A 22763-nucleotide genomic window follows, 5' to 3' on the forward strand; every position below is an offset into this window, starting at 1 on the left:
AAGATAGTTACGCAATTACAAAGTTCAGATTACACTGTGTTCAAAAGGGAACTGCAGATGCTGGAATATCGAAGGTACACAAAATTGCTGGGGGAACTCAGCGGGTGCAGCAGCATCTATGGAGCGAAGGAAATAGGCGACGTTTCGGGCCGAAACGTCACCTATTTCCTTCGCTCCATAGATGCTGCTGCACCCGCTGAGTTCCCCCAGCAATTTTGTGTACGTTCAGATTACACTGTTCCTTTTTAAATTCAAAAAAAAAAATCTTCAAATGTTGCAATTAGTGAGTGGAGATTCATGTTAGTGAGGTAGTCATTTATGATTTAGGTATTATTAATCCAACAGTTCACATTGAAAACCTTGACAACATGGAAAGACCACTTGTTGATGGAGCCAATGCTTTTGTATGTCCATCCCTGACAATATCGTACACAAGAGCAATACAGAGACCCAATGTGTGGGAAGGAACTGCAGATGCTGGTTTACACCGAAGATAAGACACAAAATGCTGGAGTACCTCAGCGGGACAGGCAGCATCTCTGGATAGAACCTCTAGATCCTTCTAACCAGAGATGCGGCCTGTCCCGCTGAGTTACTCCAGCATTTTGTGTCTCTCTTCAGTACTGCGATCCACCCTATCCTGCAGTCATAGGCCTTTTGTGCAGCAGCAGTCTTTAGAGCTGGAAATAGACAGGTCAGATCAGGATGGTGAGGAGATAATAAAATCAATATTCTTTTTCTTAAGCACATCAGTTCCTTTTTACAATCCACAGAACATAAAATAATGAACGGCAAAACAACGACTATGATGAATGAATGGCTGCAGGATAGTGGCATCTTATTATCAAATGGCAGAACGCACGCCTGCAAGTTAAACCCCACTGACCGACTAGGTTGAGACCAGTGGTTGATTGAGACCTCAAGAGTAACAAGACTTGCATGATTCATTCGATACTAAATTTGGCTTTGGTCTTCAGTGTACTCTCCTCCACTAAACACGAGTGCAACACCAGTCTGTTTACAACAAGTCCATAATGTTTTAAAAGATAACCTTCAAGTCCACCACACATGTTTCTGGTCTCCTGACGGCCAGTAGTGAATGGCAACATCTCTGACCCTCTCGACTTCATTGAGGGATTCCGCTGGGGCTGAATGATATCAAATCCTGGAGGGCGGCTCCAAATGGGTGAACGAGCTGGTCCTCTGCACTTGCTCCAAATGGGCTCATGTAATTGTCGTCCTTCTGCTTAAAAACACAAGAGCCGCTAAAGTTGAAAATGCTTTCAGTACCCAAACGTAAAACAAGGACCCAAAATAAATCCAGCTGAAAAGTTAAACCCACAGGCATTTGCAGTGGAAACCTCATTGAAACTTACCAAATAGTGAAAGGCTCGGCTAGAGTGGATGTGAAGAGGATGTTGACTCTCAGCCTCAGTGGAGGCAGGTTCTCTGGATGGTTTCAAGAGAGAGCTAGATAGGGCTCTTAAAAATAGCAGAGTCAGGGGATATGGGGAGAAGGCAGGAACGGGGTACTGATTGGAGATGATCAGCCATGATCACATTGAATGGCGGTGCTGGCACGAAGGGCCGAATGGCCTACTCCTGCACCTATTGTTTATTGATTAGTGGGAAAGTCCTAGACCAATTTTACCAATTCACCTCCGGGGATGAATAAAGTTCTATCGTATCGTATAGGTCATAGCCTCGGAATCAAAGGACATTCCTTTAGGAAGGAGATGAGGAGGAACTTCTATAGTCAGAGGATGGTGAATCTGTGGAATTCTTTGCTACAGAAGGCTGTGGAGGCCAAATCAATAGATATTTTTACAGCAGAGATAGATAGATTCTTGATTAGTACGGGTGTCAGGGGTTATGGGGAAAAGGCAGGAGAATGTGGTTAGGAGAGATAGATCAGCCATGGTTGAATGGTGGGTAGACTTGATGGGCGAATGGCCCAATTCTGCTATCACTTATGACCTTATGAAATCTGTGCAGCCACCAAGGACAAAGCCCAGATACATCAGCTTTCATATTGGAATCCGGAGGAGGCGCTGTCCTGAACGGCTGCCTGTCCTGCAGCTGTCCGTTTTTTCCCCTTCTTTTTTATTATTTTGAGTTCGTTAAGTGTACAGTCAGGGGGTCTAAATCTTTTTATGTGTGGGGGGTGATGGGGGGGAAGCGGGAAACTGCTTTTCCAAGTCCCTACCTGGTCGGAGGGGTTGCCTTCCTCCGAGCAGCGTCTTCGACCTGTCCTCGCGGCCTACCAGCGGGTCCTGGAGCGACGTTTCCCTGAGGGGACATGGCCAGAACATCGGCTTTGGCGGCGGCGCAGCGCTGGAGCGCTGTCGCGGAGCGGGCGATGCCTTTCCTGGGTCGCCGCGCTGGGACTCCAGTATGCTGGGACCGCCGATGAAAACATCGTGGAGCCGCGGTTCTGCGGAGCGGCCAGCTGCAACGTTGAACTTTACATCCCGGAGCCTGGGATCTCTCGCCTAGATCGCCAGTGTGCGGAGTTCTGTCTGGCGCGGTCTGTTGGCTTGGAAGCCGCGGGCTCCGGTGGGAAGGCGGCCGTTCCTGGCACCCCAAGCTGCTGGGGGTTCTCCCGACGTCGGAGTACCATCACCCTGCGAGAACATTGGGCGCCGTGGCAGCGACTGTGGAGGCCTCAATAGGCCCGACTTTGGGTGGACAAGAGGATGGGGACTGGACTTTGTGCCTTCCCCCACAGTGGGAATCACTGTGGGGGGATGTTTTTATGTTTTGGTGTTGAATTTCTTCATGAATACTATGTTGTATTTTTATTAGTGTGCTGCAAGGACATCTGAATTTCCCCTGAATAAGGGGATTAATAAAGTCTAATCTAATCTAATCTAATATTGGGACCAAGTCTGGTCTGTGTACAAGCTCTCATCTCCCCCCTCAATAGTGGCAATCAGTCACACATGCTAATCAGATTCCAGCTGTAAAACAATTGAGCAACATCAGGTAGAAGAGAACACAAAACAATAGCTGGACCCAAAGGCTAGGGAGGGAAAGACAGATGGTTTGAACATCTGAATGTTACTTAACACTTTCAAATTCAATAGCGAATCTCAATATTAAGATGCAGTTCAAAAAAGTTCACTGCAACAAATATATTTCCCAAGTTACTTACTACATCCACTTCCTTATTGCATTTACAAGCTTCTATTTAAAGCGCTCTGTCGAGGCAAATGGATTGTAGTTCGTGCAGAAGTTAAGGAGGTCACTTAAGTTACGGCCAAAGGTGGTTTACAAAGCGGGACGGAGACAAGAGAATGCAGATGCTGCAATCTCAAACAGTGCAAAGAGCTGGAGAAACACAGGAAGTCAGGCAGTAGTCAGGGAAGGTATGAACAGGTAACGTTTCGGGCTGGGATCCTCCATTAGGTCCCAACCCCAAAACATCACCTGTCCATTTCCTCCCCAGATGCTGCCTGACCCGCTGAGTTCCTCTGGCATTGGTTTACGAAGTGGGTTGTTCAGGACGGAGTAGAAATAAGAATAGCACTTGATCCTTGAGCCCGTTGCATAATTTGGTTACATTACGGGCAATTTGTATCTCATCTCCATCAGGCCATCTTGGTTTCATAACCCTGGAAAGTCACAACTTGTTATAACCACAGCTTCACAAATAGCGCTGCAAATAATAATTATAATAACAATGGGCACATTTTCAAACCGGATAGGGGAGAGGCCTGAACATCAAGTTGCCTGCTAAACATCTATGATACGAACAGAGACAATTGCATATACAATACAATACACATTTCCAATACAATACACATTTATTGTCATTTGAAGTTCAAACGAAATTTGGTTTCTGCAGTCATACAACAAGAAAAGAATATAGAATTAGTAATTCTGGAAGCTGTTCTTTCCTTACCATTTTATGGACAGCAGTTGCTTTAGCCAACACATCGCCCATAGAATTTGAACAAGGAGTAGTTTGAACAAGTGTGGTGGGAGGGGAATTGAGAGTCAGCAGACCTGGGGGAGGAAGCAAATGCAAATCAGAACAATCTGAACAGCAAAGAAAATATTTCAATCCCAAGTCACCAGCTAATTTGTGTCAGATAGTTAAAATAGTTTCAATCCACTTTAGGCACACAACACAATTTTAAAAGGTTTAAGAAAGAACTGCAGATGCTGGAAAAAAATCGAAGATAGACAAGAATGCTAGAGAAACCCAGCGGGTGAGGCAGCATCTATGCAGTGAAGGAATTGGTGACGTTTCGGGTCGAGTCTCGACCCGAAACGTCACCTATTCCTTCGCTCCATAGATGCTGCCTCACCCATTGAGTTTCTCCAGCATTTTTGTCGATTTTAAAAGGCAGCAGGTTTCTGCCTGTTACATTTAGTGACATCTGGTGGCTAGTCAAAGCAGGAATCTGAGATGTGTATTCTAAAATTATATTAAAGGGAGGGGAGAGAGAGAGAATCCCTTTGTTTATCATCTTGGTCAATTCACTTGGCACAAAGCACTTCTGATTGAAGGGCACCCCTGAAGTCGAGGCCCCAGATGCCCAATATATAGTCATAAATCATGTACTCAGTGCAGAATTAATTAGGCCATGCAGCCCATCAAGTCAACTCTGCCATTCGGTTTACACCAGCATCTGCAGTCCCTTCCAACACATTAAGTCTACTCTGCCATTTAATCATGGCTGATCTATTTTTCCCACTCTCAACCCCTTTCTCCCCATAACTCCTGACATCCTTAGTAATCAAGAATCTGTCAATCTCCGTCATAAAAATATCCATTGACTTGACCTTCACAACAGTCTGTGGCAATTAATTCAAGGTATCAAGGTCAGGTTATTGTCACCCTCTGACTAAAGAAATTCCTCCTCATCTTTCTAAAGGTATGTCCTTGTATTCTGAGTCTCTGTGTCAGATAGTTAAAATAGTTTCAATCCACTTGAGATGAACAACACTATTTTAAAAGGTTTAAGAAGGAACTGCAGATACTGGAAAATCGAAGGTAGATAAAAATGCTGGAGAAACTCAGCGGGTGCAGCAGCATCTATGGAGCGAAGGAAATAGGCAACGTTTCAGGCCGAAACGCTTCAAGGTTTCGTACCGAAACGTTGCCTATTTCCTTCGCTCCATAGATGCTGCTGCACCCGCTGAGTTTCTCCAGCATTTTTGTCTATTTTAAAAGGTAGCAGGTTTCTGCCTGTTACATTGAGCGCCATCTAGTGGCTCATCAAACCAGTATTCCAAAATTATATTAAAGGAAGGGCCATATATGGCCTCTGGTCCGAGACTCTCCCACTAGTGGAAACATCCTCCCCACATCCGCTCTATCCAGGCCTTTCACGATTCCATAATTCTCAATGAGGTCCCCCCCCTCATCCTTCTAAACTTCAGCGAGTTCAGGCAGAGTGCCGTCAATCTCCAATAATTCAGCATCTGATTTTTTCAGTAAAAGACAAAGCACTGGCGTATCTGAGCGTGTCAGGCAGCAACTCTGAAAAATCCTCTTCAGACTGATTGTGGTGGAGGAGAGGAGGGGGCATGACAAAGCTTGACAGGTGATACATGGATACAGGTTGTGGGGGGGGGTGGTGTTTGACAGGTAGATTATTGAACAAAGGCCAGAGACGACGAGACAAAATGCAAGATAAGAGGTGAAAATTGTTAAGCTAGAGGAAGGAACGCAGGTGAATGTACGTGTCTCCGACTTGTGCAGACTTTAATTTGAGGTTTGGCAACTGGTTCACTCATTAGTCTGGAGTGCAAGTCAGAGGTTTCTGAGTGCATGAGTGATTATTGGTGACAATTTCTGTGTCAAATTAAAATGGAATTGTGTGCATTTGTGTTCCAAAAAAGCACAATTGTGTCCAAAAAAGGTTTGCTGCATCTGATATTCATGTAATGTCACTGCTGTGGAATATGTTTTGGAGGTTTGGTCGGCACTGGGAACAGTCCCAGCACTGCACTGTTTGACCCCAGCTGGGATCTGGGAAGCACTCTCTGACTGAAGGACCCGTTTCTACACCTTATCGCTCAACTAAAAGGAGCAAACTCCTAAATCAAGGTGTTACATGCACTAACAAAATTCAATGTACCTGAATGACGGGTCAATTGCAACTCCCCCAGCAAAGTCGTGTGGGCGCTAGTCGAAGGTTGCTCACACACAGGACTCGTCATTTCCACATCTTGCACTGAAGATTGCGTTTCTTCCTCTGGTAGCTCAATGTCACCTGTCGAGCTTTCTTGGGGGCAACTAGACTTGACACCATTATGGAATGAAGACTGCATTGCTTCTGGCTGGTCGAGAGCACTCAAACTGGGCTGGAGATACTGCTCAAAATCTACCTGGGGAAACAATAAAAGTGTTAAACTACTCTTGCAGATAATATACCCAGCCCTAAACAAGTCAACACCTGGTAACAAGGGCAAATAGTTACATCATAACCCCTCCTTCCACTATCACCCCCTCACTCTTGGCTCAAAGCTTCAGACGTGTCACATCACCCCGATCCTGGCCTCTCTCCACTGGCTCCCTGTGCGGTTCTGAATAAATTTCAAGATCCTCCTTTATGTCTACAAAGCCCTTAATGGGTTAGCCCCCACCTACATCAAAAGTCTGCTTACCCACCACACCACCTCCAGGTCCCTCAGATCGGCCGACTTGGGGTAACTGAACATCTAGGCATAAGCTAGGATACTGAGTTGGATGATCAGCCATGATCATATTGAATGGCGGTGCAGGCTCGAAGGGCCGAATGGCCTACTCCTGCACCTATTTTCTATGTTTAAGCTCAGGGGCGACCGCGCCTTTGCGGTTGCAGCTCCTAGACTGTGGAACAGCAGCATCCCTATTCCCATCAGAACTGCCCCCTCCATCGACTCCTTTAAGTCGAGACTTAAAACTCATCTCTACTCCCAAGCCTTTCTTGACGTCCACTGAGCGAGGGCTAGATGTATGTAGTGATGTTTGTATTTAATCCATGAACCAGTTGTATAACGTTAGTACCTCCACTTTGGCCAATGAGAGTTGTTTTTTAAATGTGCTGTAGAAATAAAAGTGACTTGACTTGACTTACTCAGGGCAGAATTTAGCAGAGAATCAAGTTGAAAACTGGATATCTATAATCTGCATGCCTATTTCTCACAGATTCATTGGGGACATGGTCACTAATGCAGGTGTCTGCCACTTGATAAGAACACATTTAGAAATCGCCAGACATTTAATGTTTACGAGTTCACTTTCACTTTGGTCCATCAACCCAGCTCAGTTACAATCAAGAGGGGAAATGGCTGACCATCCAGTGAATAGTTCTAAAATGCCAATGTTACATTCCTACCATGTTGGCTATTCTTTCAAATAGCTTAAAGAAGTTAACGTACAAGATTCCATCCAAAAAACCTATGGTTTCATTTTCAATTTAAGGTTCAGGTTAAGGGGGGGGGGGGGGGGGGGGGGAAACTTGATAGAGGTCTTTAAAATTATGAGAGGGATAGACAGAGTTGACATGGATAAGCTTTTTCCATTGAGAGTAGGGAAGTTTCAAACAAGAGGACATGATTTGAGAATTAAGGGACAAAAGTTAAGGGGTAACATGAGGGGGAACTTCTTTACTCAAGAGAGTGGTAGCTGTGTGGAATGAGCTTCCAGTGGAAGTGGTGGAGGCAGGTTCGATTTTATCATTTAAAAATAAATTGGATAGGTAAATGGACGGGAAGGGAATGGATGGTTATGGTCTGAGAGCAGGTAGATGGGACTAGGTGAGAGTAAGTGTTCGGCATGGACTAGAAGGGCCAAGATGGCCTGTTTCCATGCTGTAATTGTTATATGGTTATATTTCTAGATTGACTGTCCAAGTATATCAAGTACACTAAAGCACTAGTGATGCTCACCCATTTAAAAGTACGACTGCCAATAAACAATGGCACTGGATTATTAAAGTAACACCAAGTATATCGTTATGCATGAAATGTTTCCTTACCCGTTTTGTGCTCTTTCCAGAACAAGTACTTTGCTGTGCAGTGCTAAATAGAAGAAATCTTAGTTAGAAAACTAAGGTTCATGCACACAACCACTAAAGTGTAAGCCAAGCAAATGGAAGTTTTCCCACAAACTAATTTTCAATGTTTTCTAAAGTACACATTACCAATGTTTGCCAAAGCACTGTCTTGAAAAACCCCCCCATAATTAACCAAAGTTGGAAGCACAACCATTTCATAGAGTTTTGTTTGCCACAATACATGCATTTTTTAAAATAGAAACCACAGGGAACGATTACAACTTTAAGCATTGGGTTGATTGTGGAATTCATGACTGCGTAACTGAGTCAACGTATTTTTGTTATTGGCTAAACTTGCATGTTATCCAGATTTTTTTAACTTGGGACAAGTCCAAGTTGCCCATTCATTTCCCCCAAGTGTACAGGGATGCAACACTCCATTCGCTGCTGTGTTCCCTATAAAAAGTGGCCATGGCTCTGTCTATTTCAGTCCAACTTTGATGGACACTCGGAAAATCTACATAGAGTATACATCATGGAAACAGGCCATTTAGTCCAACGTACATGCTAACCAAGTTGTCATCCCTGGTTAGTCCCATTTGACGTACTCTAAAGCATTCCTATCATTTTTTTTCCTGTTCAAATGTTTTTTGAAAGTCGTGGTTGAATCTGCTTCCACAACTTCCTCTGAAATTGCAGATATGGACTACCCTTCGTGGAAAAGGTTGCCCCCGAGATCCCTCTTAAATCTCTCACCTCAAGCCTATGTTCTCTAGTTTTAGAATCTGCCACTCTGTGGGGGGTGGGGGGAGGGGGGGAAGAGAGAAAGCATGGCCATACCCTGGTCTGACCAGGGACCTGGAATCACCATGGCCACCTTGCTATCCTTTTACTCTCAACATATCTGTAAAATCTTAGGACTTTCAGATGGAATGCCAGATCTATGTCGTGTTGCCATCTGGCCTGTCGATGGACTGGAGTATAATTATCAACATGATGTTAACTTGATTCTAACTGCCCAAATCTGGCGAGTGCCTCCTTTTTCCAGACCAGGATCTTAATACAAACTCAGCACAGAGTAACCACGATTTTACATTTGGAAATGTATCACCTTCAGAAAAACAAAATTCATCTTAGGACCTATTGCTATTCAGAGTTGCTCACAACTCAAACACACCGTTTGTTGCCTCCATTGAATTCCAGTTTGTTGCTTTTGCTTTCTCCTGGCTTACCAAACTGAAGAGAATTGGTATTAGCAAGAGACTACCGCCTATCACAATCAGCTTTCAATGGACAACCGTTATGTCTATTATGTTCTGTTGTGCTGAAGCAAAGCAAGAATTTCATTGTCCCATCAGGGACACATGACAATAAACTCTCGACTTTCTAATTGATGTCAAATGTATCCCTAAAATAATGTAAAAAGATCAAGCTACAAAATCATGAAATCTGACAACTATTCTACCATGCTGCACAGCAGACAAGATTAAGGCATGCATGTGATATTATGACTTGGAAGAATATCCAATTAGCATTACTCTAGAATAGGACAGAAGTAAACCCGCATCAACATGGTTAGCATTTATTAAAAAAAAAAAAAATAGCAAGCAGCAAACTCACCCCTCTCCATCCATGGAACTAATGAGGTTTGTCATGACACGCGATTCTGTCTTTGTCACGTTATTAAAGCTTGCACAAGTCTGCGGGCTTGAACTCTTTGTGACAAACGGCACAGGAGATGCAGGAATAGCTGAACGGACACTCAACCTGGTGGCACTGCATTGGCCTTTGGATCTTTGCCTTGGTGGACATGCTTTAGGAGTCACTGGTTAAACATTAGAATTTCAAAGTTAATTGTCACCTCAAAGATCAAGTAAATTCATACTCTAAAACTTGCACCACTAAAAGCATAGCATTTAATCTCTAATTTGCAAATAATCTACATAATTGCAAGATCCTATCTTCAACATGTCAGCGTTAATTTGACCAGCACGGAATTTCCTATTCTCACAGCATTTGGAATGCCTAAAGTTACCTTTTGGCAGTCAACATCTTTAAACATCGGTTTATGCTGGCAGTTCCCAGTCACATCATTTGAGTGAGGAGGGTAGACAAGAGAATGGAGAAAGTACACCAGTCTCTGCAATCCTGTTCTGTTTGTTGCACAGATATCCAAAGTTAATAGGAGGTCAATGTATCCTTTTACACCTTGCCCATTTAAATGACTCAGATGTATCAGCTTCCACGGCCACCTCTTGCAGTATGTTTCAGATAAACACTAAAAAAAGTTTTTGAGTTTCAGTTTAAAAAAACCTTCTCTCCATGGACCGTTCAATCCCGACAATGGATACCGCTTGTACAGTGTTTGTACGTTCTCCCTGTGACCGTGTGGGTTTCTCTGGGTGCTCCGGATTCCTCCCACCCTCCAAAGACGTACAGGTTTGCAGGTTAATTGGCTTTGGCAAAATTGTCCCCAGTGTTATGAAGATAGTTTGTGTGCGGTGATCATGTGGACTTGGTGGGTCGAAGAGCCGTTTCCATGCAGTCTAAACTAAACTAAATTCCTCTCTGCATCTTCCTGTATTCTTACACAAAGCCATACCCAACGTACAAACATTTGCAGTCAGCTGCGATGAATTGTGTGGAATGAATCTTACCGGTGAAGTATTTTGCAGGACTCTCCACTCTGAAGAAACCTGCGTCAAACACAATGGCATCACTTTGAGCTTCTTTGTTGCTGGAGTCAGCAATTTCCTGCTTCATTTTGGCCTTCAGAGCTGCCTTCATAGCTGCAAAGCGGCTCGTTGCTGCTGCACTTGGTTTCATTACTTCCTCTGGTTTTGACCTGACAGCCTTTTTCTAAGTGAAAAACATTTTGTTAGCAATAGCAGACAACAAAAAAATACCGAATCCATAGAGCGACAGTTATTGTTGGCAGTTGAAACTCCATCTTCAGAAACTCTTACTGTTTTGAAACTGGTGTTACCCAATAAAGTTACCACTTAAAAAAATCAAAATTAACACAACTGCAAATTATCAGGATTAACACAACTGCAACCTCCACACAGACAGCACCAGTGGTCAGGATCTAACCCAGGTCTGAGGCAGCAGCTCTACCAGCGTCACTGTGCACTAGAAAGTGCAAATATTCCACATTTTACTACCAAGTGGTTAACTGCGCTAGATTCTAAATTTCACATCCTTTACCTTGACCACTCTTTTGGGCAATGAGGGCTCCTCCCAGTTATTTTCTTGAATCTTTTTCAATCTCTGAAACTTATTGTTGACACTTTCAACCTAGGGAGAAATAACAAACAGTGATCTAAAAGCAAGATAGCAACAACATTGTGGAGCAGTAACGTAGGTGGGTATTAGGTACTGCAAGGACACCAGTTTTTTTGCAACAAATCTTCATTTATATACTTTGACTCTTTTTCCACCTCGATTAGTTTTTCTAACTGCATTTGTCAGTTTAAATGAGAAATAATGGCTAGTCCTTTTTATTAAATTATTGTATATCAGGAGATTACATAGAAAAAAGGTGCAGGAATAGGCCATTCGGCCCTTCGAGCCTGCACCATCATTCAATATGATCATGGCTGATCCAACTCAGTATCCTGTACCTGCCTTCTCTCCATACGCCCTGATCCCTTTAGCCACAAAGGCCACATCTAACTCCCTCTTAAATATAGCCAATTAACTGGTCTCAACTACCTTCTGTGGCAAAGAGTTCCAGAGATTCACCACTCTCTGTGTGAAAAATGTTTTTCTCATCTCGGTCCTAAAGGATTTCCCATTTATCCTTAAACTGTGACCCCTTGTCCTGGACTTCCCCAACATCGGGAACAATCTTCCTGCATCTAGCCTGTCCAACCCCTTAAGAATTTTGTAAGTTTCTATAAGATCCCCCCTCAATCTTCTAAATTCTAGCGAGTACAAGCCGAGTCTATCCAGTCTTTCTTCATATGAAAGTCCTGACATCCCAGGAATCAGTCTGGTGAACCTTCTCAGTACTCCCTCTATGGCAAGAATGTCTTTCCTCAGATTTGGAGACCAAAACTGTACACAATACTCCAGGTGTGGTCTCACCAATACCCTGTACAACTGCAGGGTATTCATTCAGAAAATTAACTTAAGTGTCTGCATGCAACTTGTGACAATATGAGTTACATGGTATTTTACTCTACAATAAATCCAAGTAGAACATTTCTTGTAACACCGGCTTACTGAAACCTAACAGCAAACTAAGGGCGTTCTTGCGCTGTTTGCACCTTAATCCTTTCTCTGCATACATCTAGCAATTATTCAGCATGGGAGTTTCTCGCTGGTGACGTTTTATTTGAAGAACTCTGATCAATTGCCCGGAATGTGTCGGGGTAGCAGTTGCCTGCTGGCAGGCACAGGCCCTTGGTCAGGTGGCCTAAGTCATATGCCTGCTCAATGATTTCTGTTGCAAATGCTAATGGATGAATTAATGTCAATGTCATGATGTTGTCTGCCCAATATCCCTCACCCACCCCAGCCCCTTCTACCAAGGAGTTAATCTCCTTGCCATTCATCATTTGTGGAATCATTAAACTGATAGGTGTTTATAGAAATACGTTCCAATACGAAGTTAAGTTGTCAACAACTTCAGATGAGGAATGCAGAATCAGTGGATGATGCCCGTCCCTTTAAAACAAGAAAGTGTATTCACCTGAAAGTCTCAATCAGGATGCAAAAGGAAAATCAGTCCCAATTTAATCATAATGACTAAATTTTAATCACAATGTTCTGCCTGGGTGTTTAAAAACAAAGCCTTCAGATACCTGGAAGTAGACCATGTCCCAAAACCCTTCCAGATCTGCAGAGGTGACTTCCTTTTCACTAGTCTTGAACTCGCAGTTGTCGACAAGACCTCTGAATTGTTTGAATCGTTCAGCCATAAGGAGACGTGCCTGTCCCACAGTTGTACGAAGCAGGTCCTTAACTGGGCAAAACAATGTTATGTGATTTTAAACTCAAGTTATCCAATTTTTGCCAGGACGGACAAGATTTTGAAAAATTACTGCTGATTGAAGGCAGTGACAAAAACAGATAAATTACAGCCATTACATCGAGCAAACATACGAGCCATGAATGTTAGACATTCAACCATGAGAACCTGTGGGAAAGGTGTTAACATGGGGATACGAACAGAAAAATCAGCAGGACGAGGGGAGGGATGGAGAGAGAGGGAATGCAAGGGTTACTTGAAATTAGAAAAATCAATATTCATACCACTGGATCGCATGCTGACCAAGCAGAATGTTCATGCTTCAGAGAAAATTCACCAATTCCACAAAACTTTCAAAAACATGCAAGTTCAGATTTCAGGGTCCCCGATACTCAAACTCTAATGAATCATTCATGTTTTGGCGTGCAAGCAAGCAGAAGATAGGTTCTATTCAAGAATCTCATTGAAGTTGAGCTTGATGAAGTGCCATTAGATTCCAGAAAAACAATTGCACTGCACTTGATATTTAGAAGCAATATTAGTTCAAATGGTAGCCTAGCCCAGAAAAAAAATCTATCTACATAAGAGTGTAATTTCATGAAAATAAAAGTGAATTTCACAGGATCAGCTGCATCACTCCACACAAGAGATCCTTTTGAACATCTGCATATTTGGTCACAATGCATTGTGTCTGCACAATTATAACATTGTAAAAATGACCTAATGGGAAATGCATGTTCAGCAAATACAAGTTTAAAAATGCAAACATCATGACCAACTTCAGATCTGTATACTGCTGTGCCGTTTTCATCTGGGAAAATTTAAAGCCACCTTGCTACAAAAGAATTTCGCAAAAAGATTCAAGACAGGGGAAATTCTTTCCACATTTGTATTAATTAATAATGTTCGTCATCGAAAGGATGTAATGCTGAGGCGCCAGTTAGGCCGCATTTGGAGTATTGTGAGCAATTTTGGGCACCATATCTGAGGAAGGATGTGCTGGCTCTGGAGAGGGTCCAGAGGAGGTTTGCAAGAATGATCCCAGGAATGAGTGGGTTATCATACGATGAGCATTTGATGGCACTGGGCCTGTACTCGCTGGAGTTTAGAAGAATGACGGGGGGGGACACACCTCATTGAGACTTACCCAATAGAGAAAGGCTAGGATAGAGTGGATGTGGAGAGGATGTTTCCACTAGTGGGAGACTCTTAGGCTAGAGATAATAGCCTCAGAATGAAAGGACACCCTTTTAGGAAAGAGACGAGGAGAAATGTCTTTAGTCAGAGGGTGGTGAATCAGTGGAATTCTTTGTCACAGAAGGCTGTGGAGGCCAAGCCAATGGATATTTTTAAGGCAGAGATATAGATAGATTCTCGATTAGTATGGTTGTTAGGGGTTATGGGGAGACCACAGGAGAATGGGGTTAGGAGGGGTAGATAGATCAGTCATGATTCAATTGTGGAGTAGACTTGTTGGGGCCAAATGGCAAAATTCTGCTCCTATCGCTTATCTTACCACTATCTGGAACCACGTCAGAGTTTTCCCATCCATCCCACTGCTGACAAAGCAGAGTCAATTTCTCAGTCTCCAATGTGATGACTCCTCTGCGGGGAAGAATTACAATTGAGTTCACTTTGCAACGGTTCGAGCTACTGTAAATGGCTCAATTGTAATCACGCATTGTCTTTCTGTTGACTGGATAGCATGCAATAAAAGCTTTTCACTGTACCTGGGTACACGTGACAATAAACTAAACTGATAAACTAATGACATTTCAGTTAATGTTTCAGCTGTGATCTGGATTAATAAAGCCACCAGGAATGAAAACTTCCATCGGCTATCCCTTGTTTAAAAAAAAAGAGACACCTTTCTACTGCAGTGGTTGCTTGATTCCAAACTAAATTCCACACAGCAAATCGGTGCTTCCATCATACTTAATATTTAGTTACTAAGTTGCATTTGCAATAATTTATATACCTCTGCATAAAGTAGGGCAAATCCGTTTTAATGCACTGTTATTACAAAATAGACAAAGCAATAGTCGAAAATACAAATTCTCAAAACTACTTGCAACTCCACCATGGCTGCTACGGGTAGCCAAATTGGAAAGAAGCCTGATCATGCACACAATTTCTCACCAGCACTTTCCAAATGGCCTACAGGACTGCAGCAAAATAAAAGATCTTTACTATGACTAAATTAGGTCTGCAAGACATTTAAGATCCCGTCAACTGCTGAATATCCCTGTAAGAAGCTTGGATTATGATGGTAACATTTTTATTAAATTGTATCTGATGCAGAAAACAATCTCCTTTCAATATTATTGCTACACGCTGACCTGAAATAAGCCACATCATGTACGGGTCCACTGCCGTCAGGTTGAGAACACCCAAAAGATTCTTGTGGTGTGTTTTCGACAGGCACTTCAAAAGCTGCAAAATCAGGAGGGGGGGGGGGTCAAGCTTTAAAACGCACAATCAAATAGATAACAATACTCCCAAACAATAAACTGCACCATTGTATTTCAATAATAAATACTACAGTCTGGGAAATCTTTAACTCAAGGGTTCCCACCCAGGGGATACATTTGTTGATTCTGGATATGTACATATTTTTTCTCATTGACTGTCGGTGTTTGGTTCTGGTATACCGGTTATCTGTTCATCATTAGTTGTTCATAAATAAGTGAAATAACATTGGTATGTGCTATTAAAGTTGCCTGGGGTAAATGAGATGAAAAGGGTTGGGAACCCCTGCTTTAACTGGTTATGTTGCACAAATCAGTATAGTTTAGAGATGCAATGTGAAAACAGGCCTTTTGGCCCACCGAGTCCGCACCAACCAGAACATTAACACCATCCTACACACGCCAGGGGCAATGTACATTTATACCAAGCCAATTAACCTACAAACCTGTACGTCTTTGGAATGTGGGAGAAAACCGAAGATCTCGCGGTCACGGGGAGAACGTGCAAATTTCGTACAGACAGCACCCATATTCGGGATCGAACCCGGGATTCCAGTGCTGTAAGGCGGCAACTCTACTGCTGTGCCGCCAGTTACTGCAAATAGACCATTTATGTTTTTTTGGAGCCTCATTTTAAATTGAGCATCTTACTAGGCAGTACAGTTACCCAATAATTATAGTGTGATGGAGTCAATTACTTATGCCCATCAGTAGCGATGCATACCAAGCCTAGCAGGATCTTCAGTTTGTGCCTCAGGCAGATTCGACTCAACCTCTGGTTTCAAAATATTCTTTTGCGATCTTGTTACATAACGCACTGTTGCGGGAGATTCAGCGTTGCTTCGCCTGAACAGAGAGAATATTTGTGTATATTTGTTGTGGCGGGATCGAGAACACGTATCAAAGTCTAATCAAGAACAAAACAAAACATGGAAAGCCGGCAAAGCGTGAAGCCTAGTGCAGATCAGCCAAAACATCCTTGACCTTCTCTCGTGGGATCAGATAGTACAAGGGTTACGGTAGAAAAAAGATGGAGCTCCCGAATAACATTTTGCAATAACAGGACAGGTCAGGAAGAGACCATTCCCAGCACATGACAACTCTAGCGAACGTGCAAGTTTTATTCTGAAACTTTCAATGTCCAACTTTACCATTTGCAACCCAGGCCAATACAAACAATACTACATTTTCCTTGCAGGTATTCCACAACTATCCTCTGCTCACGGATGCTCTTTTTTTAATGAAAAGATAGATCCACAACTGGAAAATCAAACGATGTTTCTTTCTTCAAGTTTCCCCTTCCCACATGACTGCTCAAACACAGCCATCCACAAATGGCTGAATATTTGGGAGTTTTGCTCCCCTTTCCCTAGTAGCATCAATGCCTCACTGGATCCGAGTTCTACTAGCAATCCCCTACACTTCATCTAAAGAATTCCCATTCAGCTGCCAGTTCACTATGAAGTTAGTTTATGGAACATTTAGGAAACATTCAAAGCAGGACCAGATTCTTAACGTCAAACATCCTCAGCTCCAAAGTACAGGAAGAACAGCACAACCACCTCAGTGTAGCCTAGAGTATGGCTCGTTTGGTGGTTCAATTACTCTGACTAAAGCAAAACTTGGACAGGCAAATATAACAGCCAGACATCTGCTTAAAACTGACAAACAACATTGCCTAATAGGAATAAATGAGAATGTGCAAGAATAGGCCAGGACAGGATTAAAGACGAACTGACAAAAAAAAATCACGTCTTGGATAGACTGCAATGACTTGGTTTGCCAACTATACTTCATTACAATGAAAAATTCTGGTAGGAAGCTTCTGATTGCACCAGACAGCAAAGTGAAAAAAATGTTAATATACACTCGTTAGAGACGAGTACTTCTACAAAATACTTACAACTGGGGTTTGGCAGGACTCCAGGTATGAGAGGTAAAGAAGCTCGACACACTTCGTGGGCTGAGGGCAGTAAATTTGAATTGGTCAAGCCCCTCCATAGGGGCAAAGACGTAGTTGTCAGGGGCAAAGGAGACTTTCTTCTCCATATCTCCAAGGTCCATAGGAGCACCCAGCGGTTGTTGGCTCACACTGCCACTCGCAGTTGGCAAGCTCCCCGATTCTGGCAACAGAGCCTCGTGTTCAGGGATAGTCTGCATGCAAAATAGATTCAAGATAATTTATTGTCATAGAATTGCTTTAATAGATTAAAATGCTAATTCAACTATATATCAAACACTAAAATATTGCATCCAATATTCATCACCCCAAAACAGTGGTGCTCCTGTGATTAAGTTACTGAACTAGCAGTTCAGACACTAGTTAAAACCTCACTATGGCAATTGAGGATTTTTAAATTCAGTTTCTAAAACAGAAGATGCAAGTAAAAATAATCTGTAAATTGAGCCACAGCCATATTCGATGAGATTTGGCAAGGAATGCAAGAATTACCACAGGACAGCATCAACAAATTCATTTTACATTATGATACCAGTTAGAAAATATCTAGAAAAGATATTGCTTCAGTAAGTTTGGAAATGAAGATACATTAACAAGAAATATAATCATGGTGCTCACCGATTTGCTGTTCGAATTTTCCACTATCTCGCCTTGTTTTTTTTTAGTCGACTGAGGCTTGACAGCTGAAAAATGTGAAACAATTAGTGTTTTGATCATCTCTTAATTACATTCAAACATGACCGTTGCCATTTTAGTTAATTCGCAACTGCTTATGTGTACAAAACTAGAGATGGAATACACAAAAATGCTGGAGAAACTCAGCGGGTGCAGCAGCATCTATGGAGCGAAGGAAATAAGTAACGTTTCTGGCCGAAACCCTTCTTCAGAGATGGAATACAGTGGCTTAACGAATCTCAGGAACTCCCTTTTCCCTAACCCTCTGGCAATAATTTCTCATATGTCCTTGTGACCGCTGATATTGAGAAAAATACTCTTGACTGTGGCAAGAGCACCCAAGTTAAAGTTTCAGGTTGGTTTGTCGGTTTCCAGCAGCTAGTGTTAATTGACAACAATGCAAAGGAACAAGCATTTTGTGCCCTCCTCACACACGATCAACTGTTCAAAATTAAATAGCAACCTGCCATTAAAATTAATAAAGCCGATCACACTGAGAACTGATGGCTCAGCCCGCCTCCTTGTCAGAAACAGTGCAACATTTGTCATTTTGACGTCTAGAAGTCTGGCAAGATAATTTGAATTTCAATGACTGAACCCTCACTGTAAATTCACAGATCACTTGAAAGATAGTTTGACTAACAAAGCCCAGAGGTTATTACCTGCCATGTAGAGGACACACCTATCTTAAAAAGAACACTAGGTGTCCTTAACATTTTTGACCGCAGAGTAGTGCATGGTAGAATAATAAGTCTTGAGTAGGGAAAATTATACCAAGGCAAGAAAAGAACTCTTGGATAACGTTAATGTATTTGCACACGTTTAATCCAACAAACCGCTTTGATTTCCATTTTAATTATTCACACAAATGCTTCAGTTGCCAGAAGCATATTAAATATTCTGACTATTCTCCACATCAAAGTTCAACTAGGAATTTTTTTAAACCAGTGCGAAGAGACTATATATTAATTATGAATGGAATGACAGGTTGCAGTTTATATAAAATGTAAATATAAAGGCATGCTAATTATTGACACACCTGGTGAGCTAGTCCCAATTCAGAATAGGAAAGACCAAAGACGGAGACAACCAGATTTTTATTTTGTCTACCTTTATCTTAATTCTCAGAATGTTTCTCAAGATCTCTCCAATTTTGCTTTGCAGATCAAAGCAATTAGTCCCAACCTGTTTAATAGACTATTCCAAGCACTAACACACTTGCCCATCCTCCTTCAACCTACATCAATTTGAGAACAGGAAGAAATAGCTTAGGTTGCTATTTTACTCCCACTCTCCCAGCCAGCTTGACTGAAATCTTTTTTGCTATGGGTGCACAAATGCACAATGTTTGATGCGGCAATGGTGTATCGGAACAATACACAGTTACTGCAAGATTAGCCCTTTTGATCTAGGATACATACCACAATATTCCTTTTGGCATTTTGGAGAGCTGCCAGACAAAATTATATCCCAAAGCGCCTGTCATGCACGTCGCCACGATCACTGATATGTCAATGAAATCTGTCAAATAAATCTGACAGCAGTCTTGACAATGAATCCCTAATGGTTTAAATCCATCCTTACTTGAATCCAATTTAAAGACCCATCTTTAAACTTTGCTTTGAGGTAGGTTTTGTCACAGTTTGGCCTTAGACAATAATATCTCTTTCAAATTCAATGGTCTTGGTGGGTAGCAACACAAATTAGATTTGCATGATCAAAGAGTGAAACACTTCCTAGGAAGCAACAGCACAGATATTGAGCATAACTATTGGAACTGGACTTATTCAGTTACAAGTATTGGACGTACAACGTAGACAGAAAGACTGGAGACGGGAAGCAAATCACTCACTACTGAACGCATAGCTTTTGCCTTGCTCTACAGCAATGTAATTGTGCGGTCTGCAATTATTTCTAGCAATGGCAAATGCAAGGACCCTTAACAACATTAAAGTACAGAGGGATCTTGGGGTCCACGTCATTGCTCTGAACATGGCACACAAGCAGATAGTGGAATGAAGGGGTATGGCATGCTTGCTTCATTGGTCAGGCTGGATTAGTGGATTTTAGCTATAAGGTTGGACAAATTTGGATTGTTTTCTCCCGAGTGTCAGAGGCTGAGGGGAAACCCAATTGATGTATACAAAATTGTGGGAAACATAGATAGGGTAGACAGAACCTTTTGCACAGGATGAAAATTCAACGGGCATAGCTTTAACCACATTTGTTGCAATAAAATTCCACCTGGCAGGGCAGTGGAATGTCGAAGAACAGACGGGCGTTGGTGTTCCAGTCCATACTTCCCCGACAGTGGCAACACAAATGGAGACGGGGTTATAGGTAGCATATGGCATTCTTGCCTTCACAGGCTGGGCAGAATAGAAAAGTTGGACAACTTTACAAAACACAGGTTAGGCCACACTTGCACTGTTTGCAGCTTTGTATAGAAGGATGCAGGCCAAACGCAAGAAATGGGACTATTGAAAGTGGGCAAAGGAAACTGGGTAAACAGTGGACCAAAGGGCCCATATGAGTGCGGTACGATGGCGACTCGACTTCTGCTTCTTGACAAGTAGCAGAGGACGAAAATCAGTTTGAAACCCTGCATTTACAATCGGCCATCCAATTTAATGCACTTAAACCTAATTAATGCATGCTTTGAATTTGTGGACGAGCAAAAGGTAAGAGCTTTTTGGCACGGTAATCAATAATTGCATATCAATTTGAAAAGTCAGAACATTTGATATTGATGGACCGTTTCACTGTGAAAATCAATGTAAATGTTACTTAGTGTGCAATTGCCAGTCCAAAGAGAATATTTGAAATACTTTAAACTTATCTCGACGCCCTAGCAACCTCACTCATTTAAAGAATGTAAGATAAGACAGTTTCTCCCGCAACAGCCCCAACAATAAAAATAAACCCTTACCTTCTTTCTTTCTTGCAGCTGGCACTTTTGTCCCTGTCTTTTGAATTGCTCCTTGTTGTTGACTTCTGGTTCCCACGGCCACTGTACAATTCTCCTTGTTGCTGGCCATATTGGATTTGACATGGCCTACCTGTGTGAAACAGCGAAGAATCAAATTAGTGGCATTCAGCCCCTCAGCCCCTTCTTCCATTCAACAAGATCACGGCTAATCTAGCAAGATCCATCTACTGTACTCTTCTCATAATCCTTTACTCTCTTAAAGAGAACCCCAACAATAGCTGGTTTGAATGAATTCAATGACTGGGCAGGATAACTCCAAAGATTCAGCCAGAATACAAATATTTCCATCGCAACCCTCAGGCATACTTCTTGTTCAGACTCCAATTCCTAGTTCTAAATTACTCAACCAGGGAGAGCATTTTCAATCCATGGTGGTCTATGCTTAATTCCAAGTATTCTAGCCTTATACCACAAAGCAATCTATATTCACCAGATCCACTGGATTAATTTAATCTACTCCATGTCACATTGTCAGAACGTAAATTAATTAAACATGATTTTCCTGACATAAATCTGTTAATATTGCCGTTATTCACTCTCTTTTTAATCACATCGTCGGTCCTAGCATTTTCTTAAACTACAGGTTTGAATTCTACTTTCATCCCCTTTTCTTAAATTAGGATGAATCTACTAAATCCCACAACAGAAGGCAAAGAACAAACGACACTTAGCTGAGCCAGACACCTCGTGGTATTATTCCAGAAGCCTCTTTTACCTACATCCTTACCAATCATAACCCATGTGTAGATAAGGCCAATGAGTGCACCTGAGCTTGCAGTTGTTATTGAGCGCTTGTGGCTGGACCTTCGCTTGAGGCTACTGGCGAGTCGTCAGCGGTAACAGGCTGTATGCAAAACCAACGTGGGCGTGAAGGCGCCATAGGATCACGTTTACAACCCTCTAATCTATAGAACCCATTCCAGAACATCCCCTCCCCCTCATTTTAAGGATGAAAATCAATGTACGAATCCTTCTCACTAGCCACTGATTTAAAAAAAATCCTGTTGGGATTGTGTCTTAAATGAAATTCATGTGAAAGAGTCAAATCATTTAATCCAAACACCCTAATGTCTCACCCAAACACCCATATCTTGATTAGTACGAGTGTCTTAAATAGATAGATTCTTGATTGTTACGGGTGTCAGGGGTTATGGGGAGAAGGCAGGAGAATGGGGTTAGGTACGAGAGATAGATCAGCCGTGATTGAATGGCAGAGTAGGCTTGATTGGCCTAATTCTGCTTCTATCATTTATGACTTAATGGTCCTATTCAACTCATTTTTCTTTCACTAAAGCCATATCAACCATACTGTAACCTATATAATGTTCAGGGACATTAACTGAGAAATTTCCAAACTGAACAGCAACATCAGAAGTCGCAAGAGCCCCATCTTTTTGATAAACCTTTACCTTTGGAGCTACAAGTCCAGGCCCCATTGCTGCCTTAGGCACATTTTTTGCCATTGATCTTGTTACCCTCATTTCAGTAGATGGCAATGTAGCCTGAAAAAAAAACGAACAAATTACAATTACAAAGTAAATAGCAACTCTGCTTCATTTAATCATTAACAATATGTACACAAAGGTAATTTATCCCTTGTGCTAAATGATCTTCAAACACAGGTTCAATAACAAGTTTTCAACAAATTTGCATCCAAATCTAGTCTCGTTATATTGAAATGCAGTTTTAGAATTGCTAATAT

At 42.1% G+C, this 22763-nt stretch overlaps 1 protein-coding gene across 1 annotated transcript; it reads right to left on the reverse strand.

Annotated features, from left to right (window-relative positions):
• Positions 1 to 280: 280 nt before the first annotated feature.
• On the reverse strand, positions 281 to 18129 carry LOC116967317 (disks large-associated protein 5-like). Its single transcript, XM_033013818.1, has 13 exons — positions 18016 to 18129; positions 17341 to 17591; positions 16162 to 16283; positions 15309 to 15402; positions 14486 to 14574; positions 12803 to 12963; positions 11202 to 11291; positions 10652 to 10853; positions 9615 to 9819; positions 7977 to 8019; positions 6093 to 6342; positions 3905 to 4008; positions 281 to 1246 (listed from the first exon to the last, which is right to left on the reverse strand). The coding sequence occupies exons 1-13, from the start codon at positions 18112 to 18114 to the stop codon at positions 1127 to 1129; spliced, it is 1830 nt and encodes a 609-aa protein (XP_032869709.1). The 5' UTR covers positions 18115 to 18129; the 3' UTR covers positions 281 to 1126.
• Between the last annotated feature and the right edge of the window lie 4634 nt (positions 18130 to 22763).

This window comes from Amblyraja radiata, chromosome 39 (assembly GCF_010909765.2).
Source record: "Amblyraja radiata isolate CabotCenter1 chromosome 39, sAmbRad1.1.pri, whole genome shotgun sequence".
Taxonomy (NCBI): domain Eukaryota; kingdom Metazoa; phylum Chordata; class Chondrichthyes; order Rajiformes; family Rajidae; genus Amblyraja; species Amblyraja radiata.

Excerpts from the sequence above, each read along its gene's own strand:
- LOC116967317 (XM_033013818.1), bottom strand. The coding sequence starts at position 18,114 with ATGATCAAAACACTAATTGTTTCACATTTTTCAGCTGTCAAGCCTCAG. Across the intron at positions 8,020-9,614 it reads AGTTCCATGGATGGAGAGGG|CACTGCACAGCAAAGTACTT; the intron begins GTGAGTTTGCTG and ends TCTTCTATTTAG. Across the intron at positions 1,247-3,904 it reads CAACTGCTGTCCATAAAATG|CAGAAGGACGACAATTACAT; the intron begins GTAAGGAAAGAA and ends TGTGTTTTTAAG.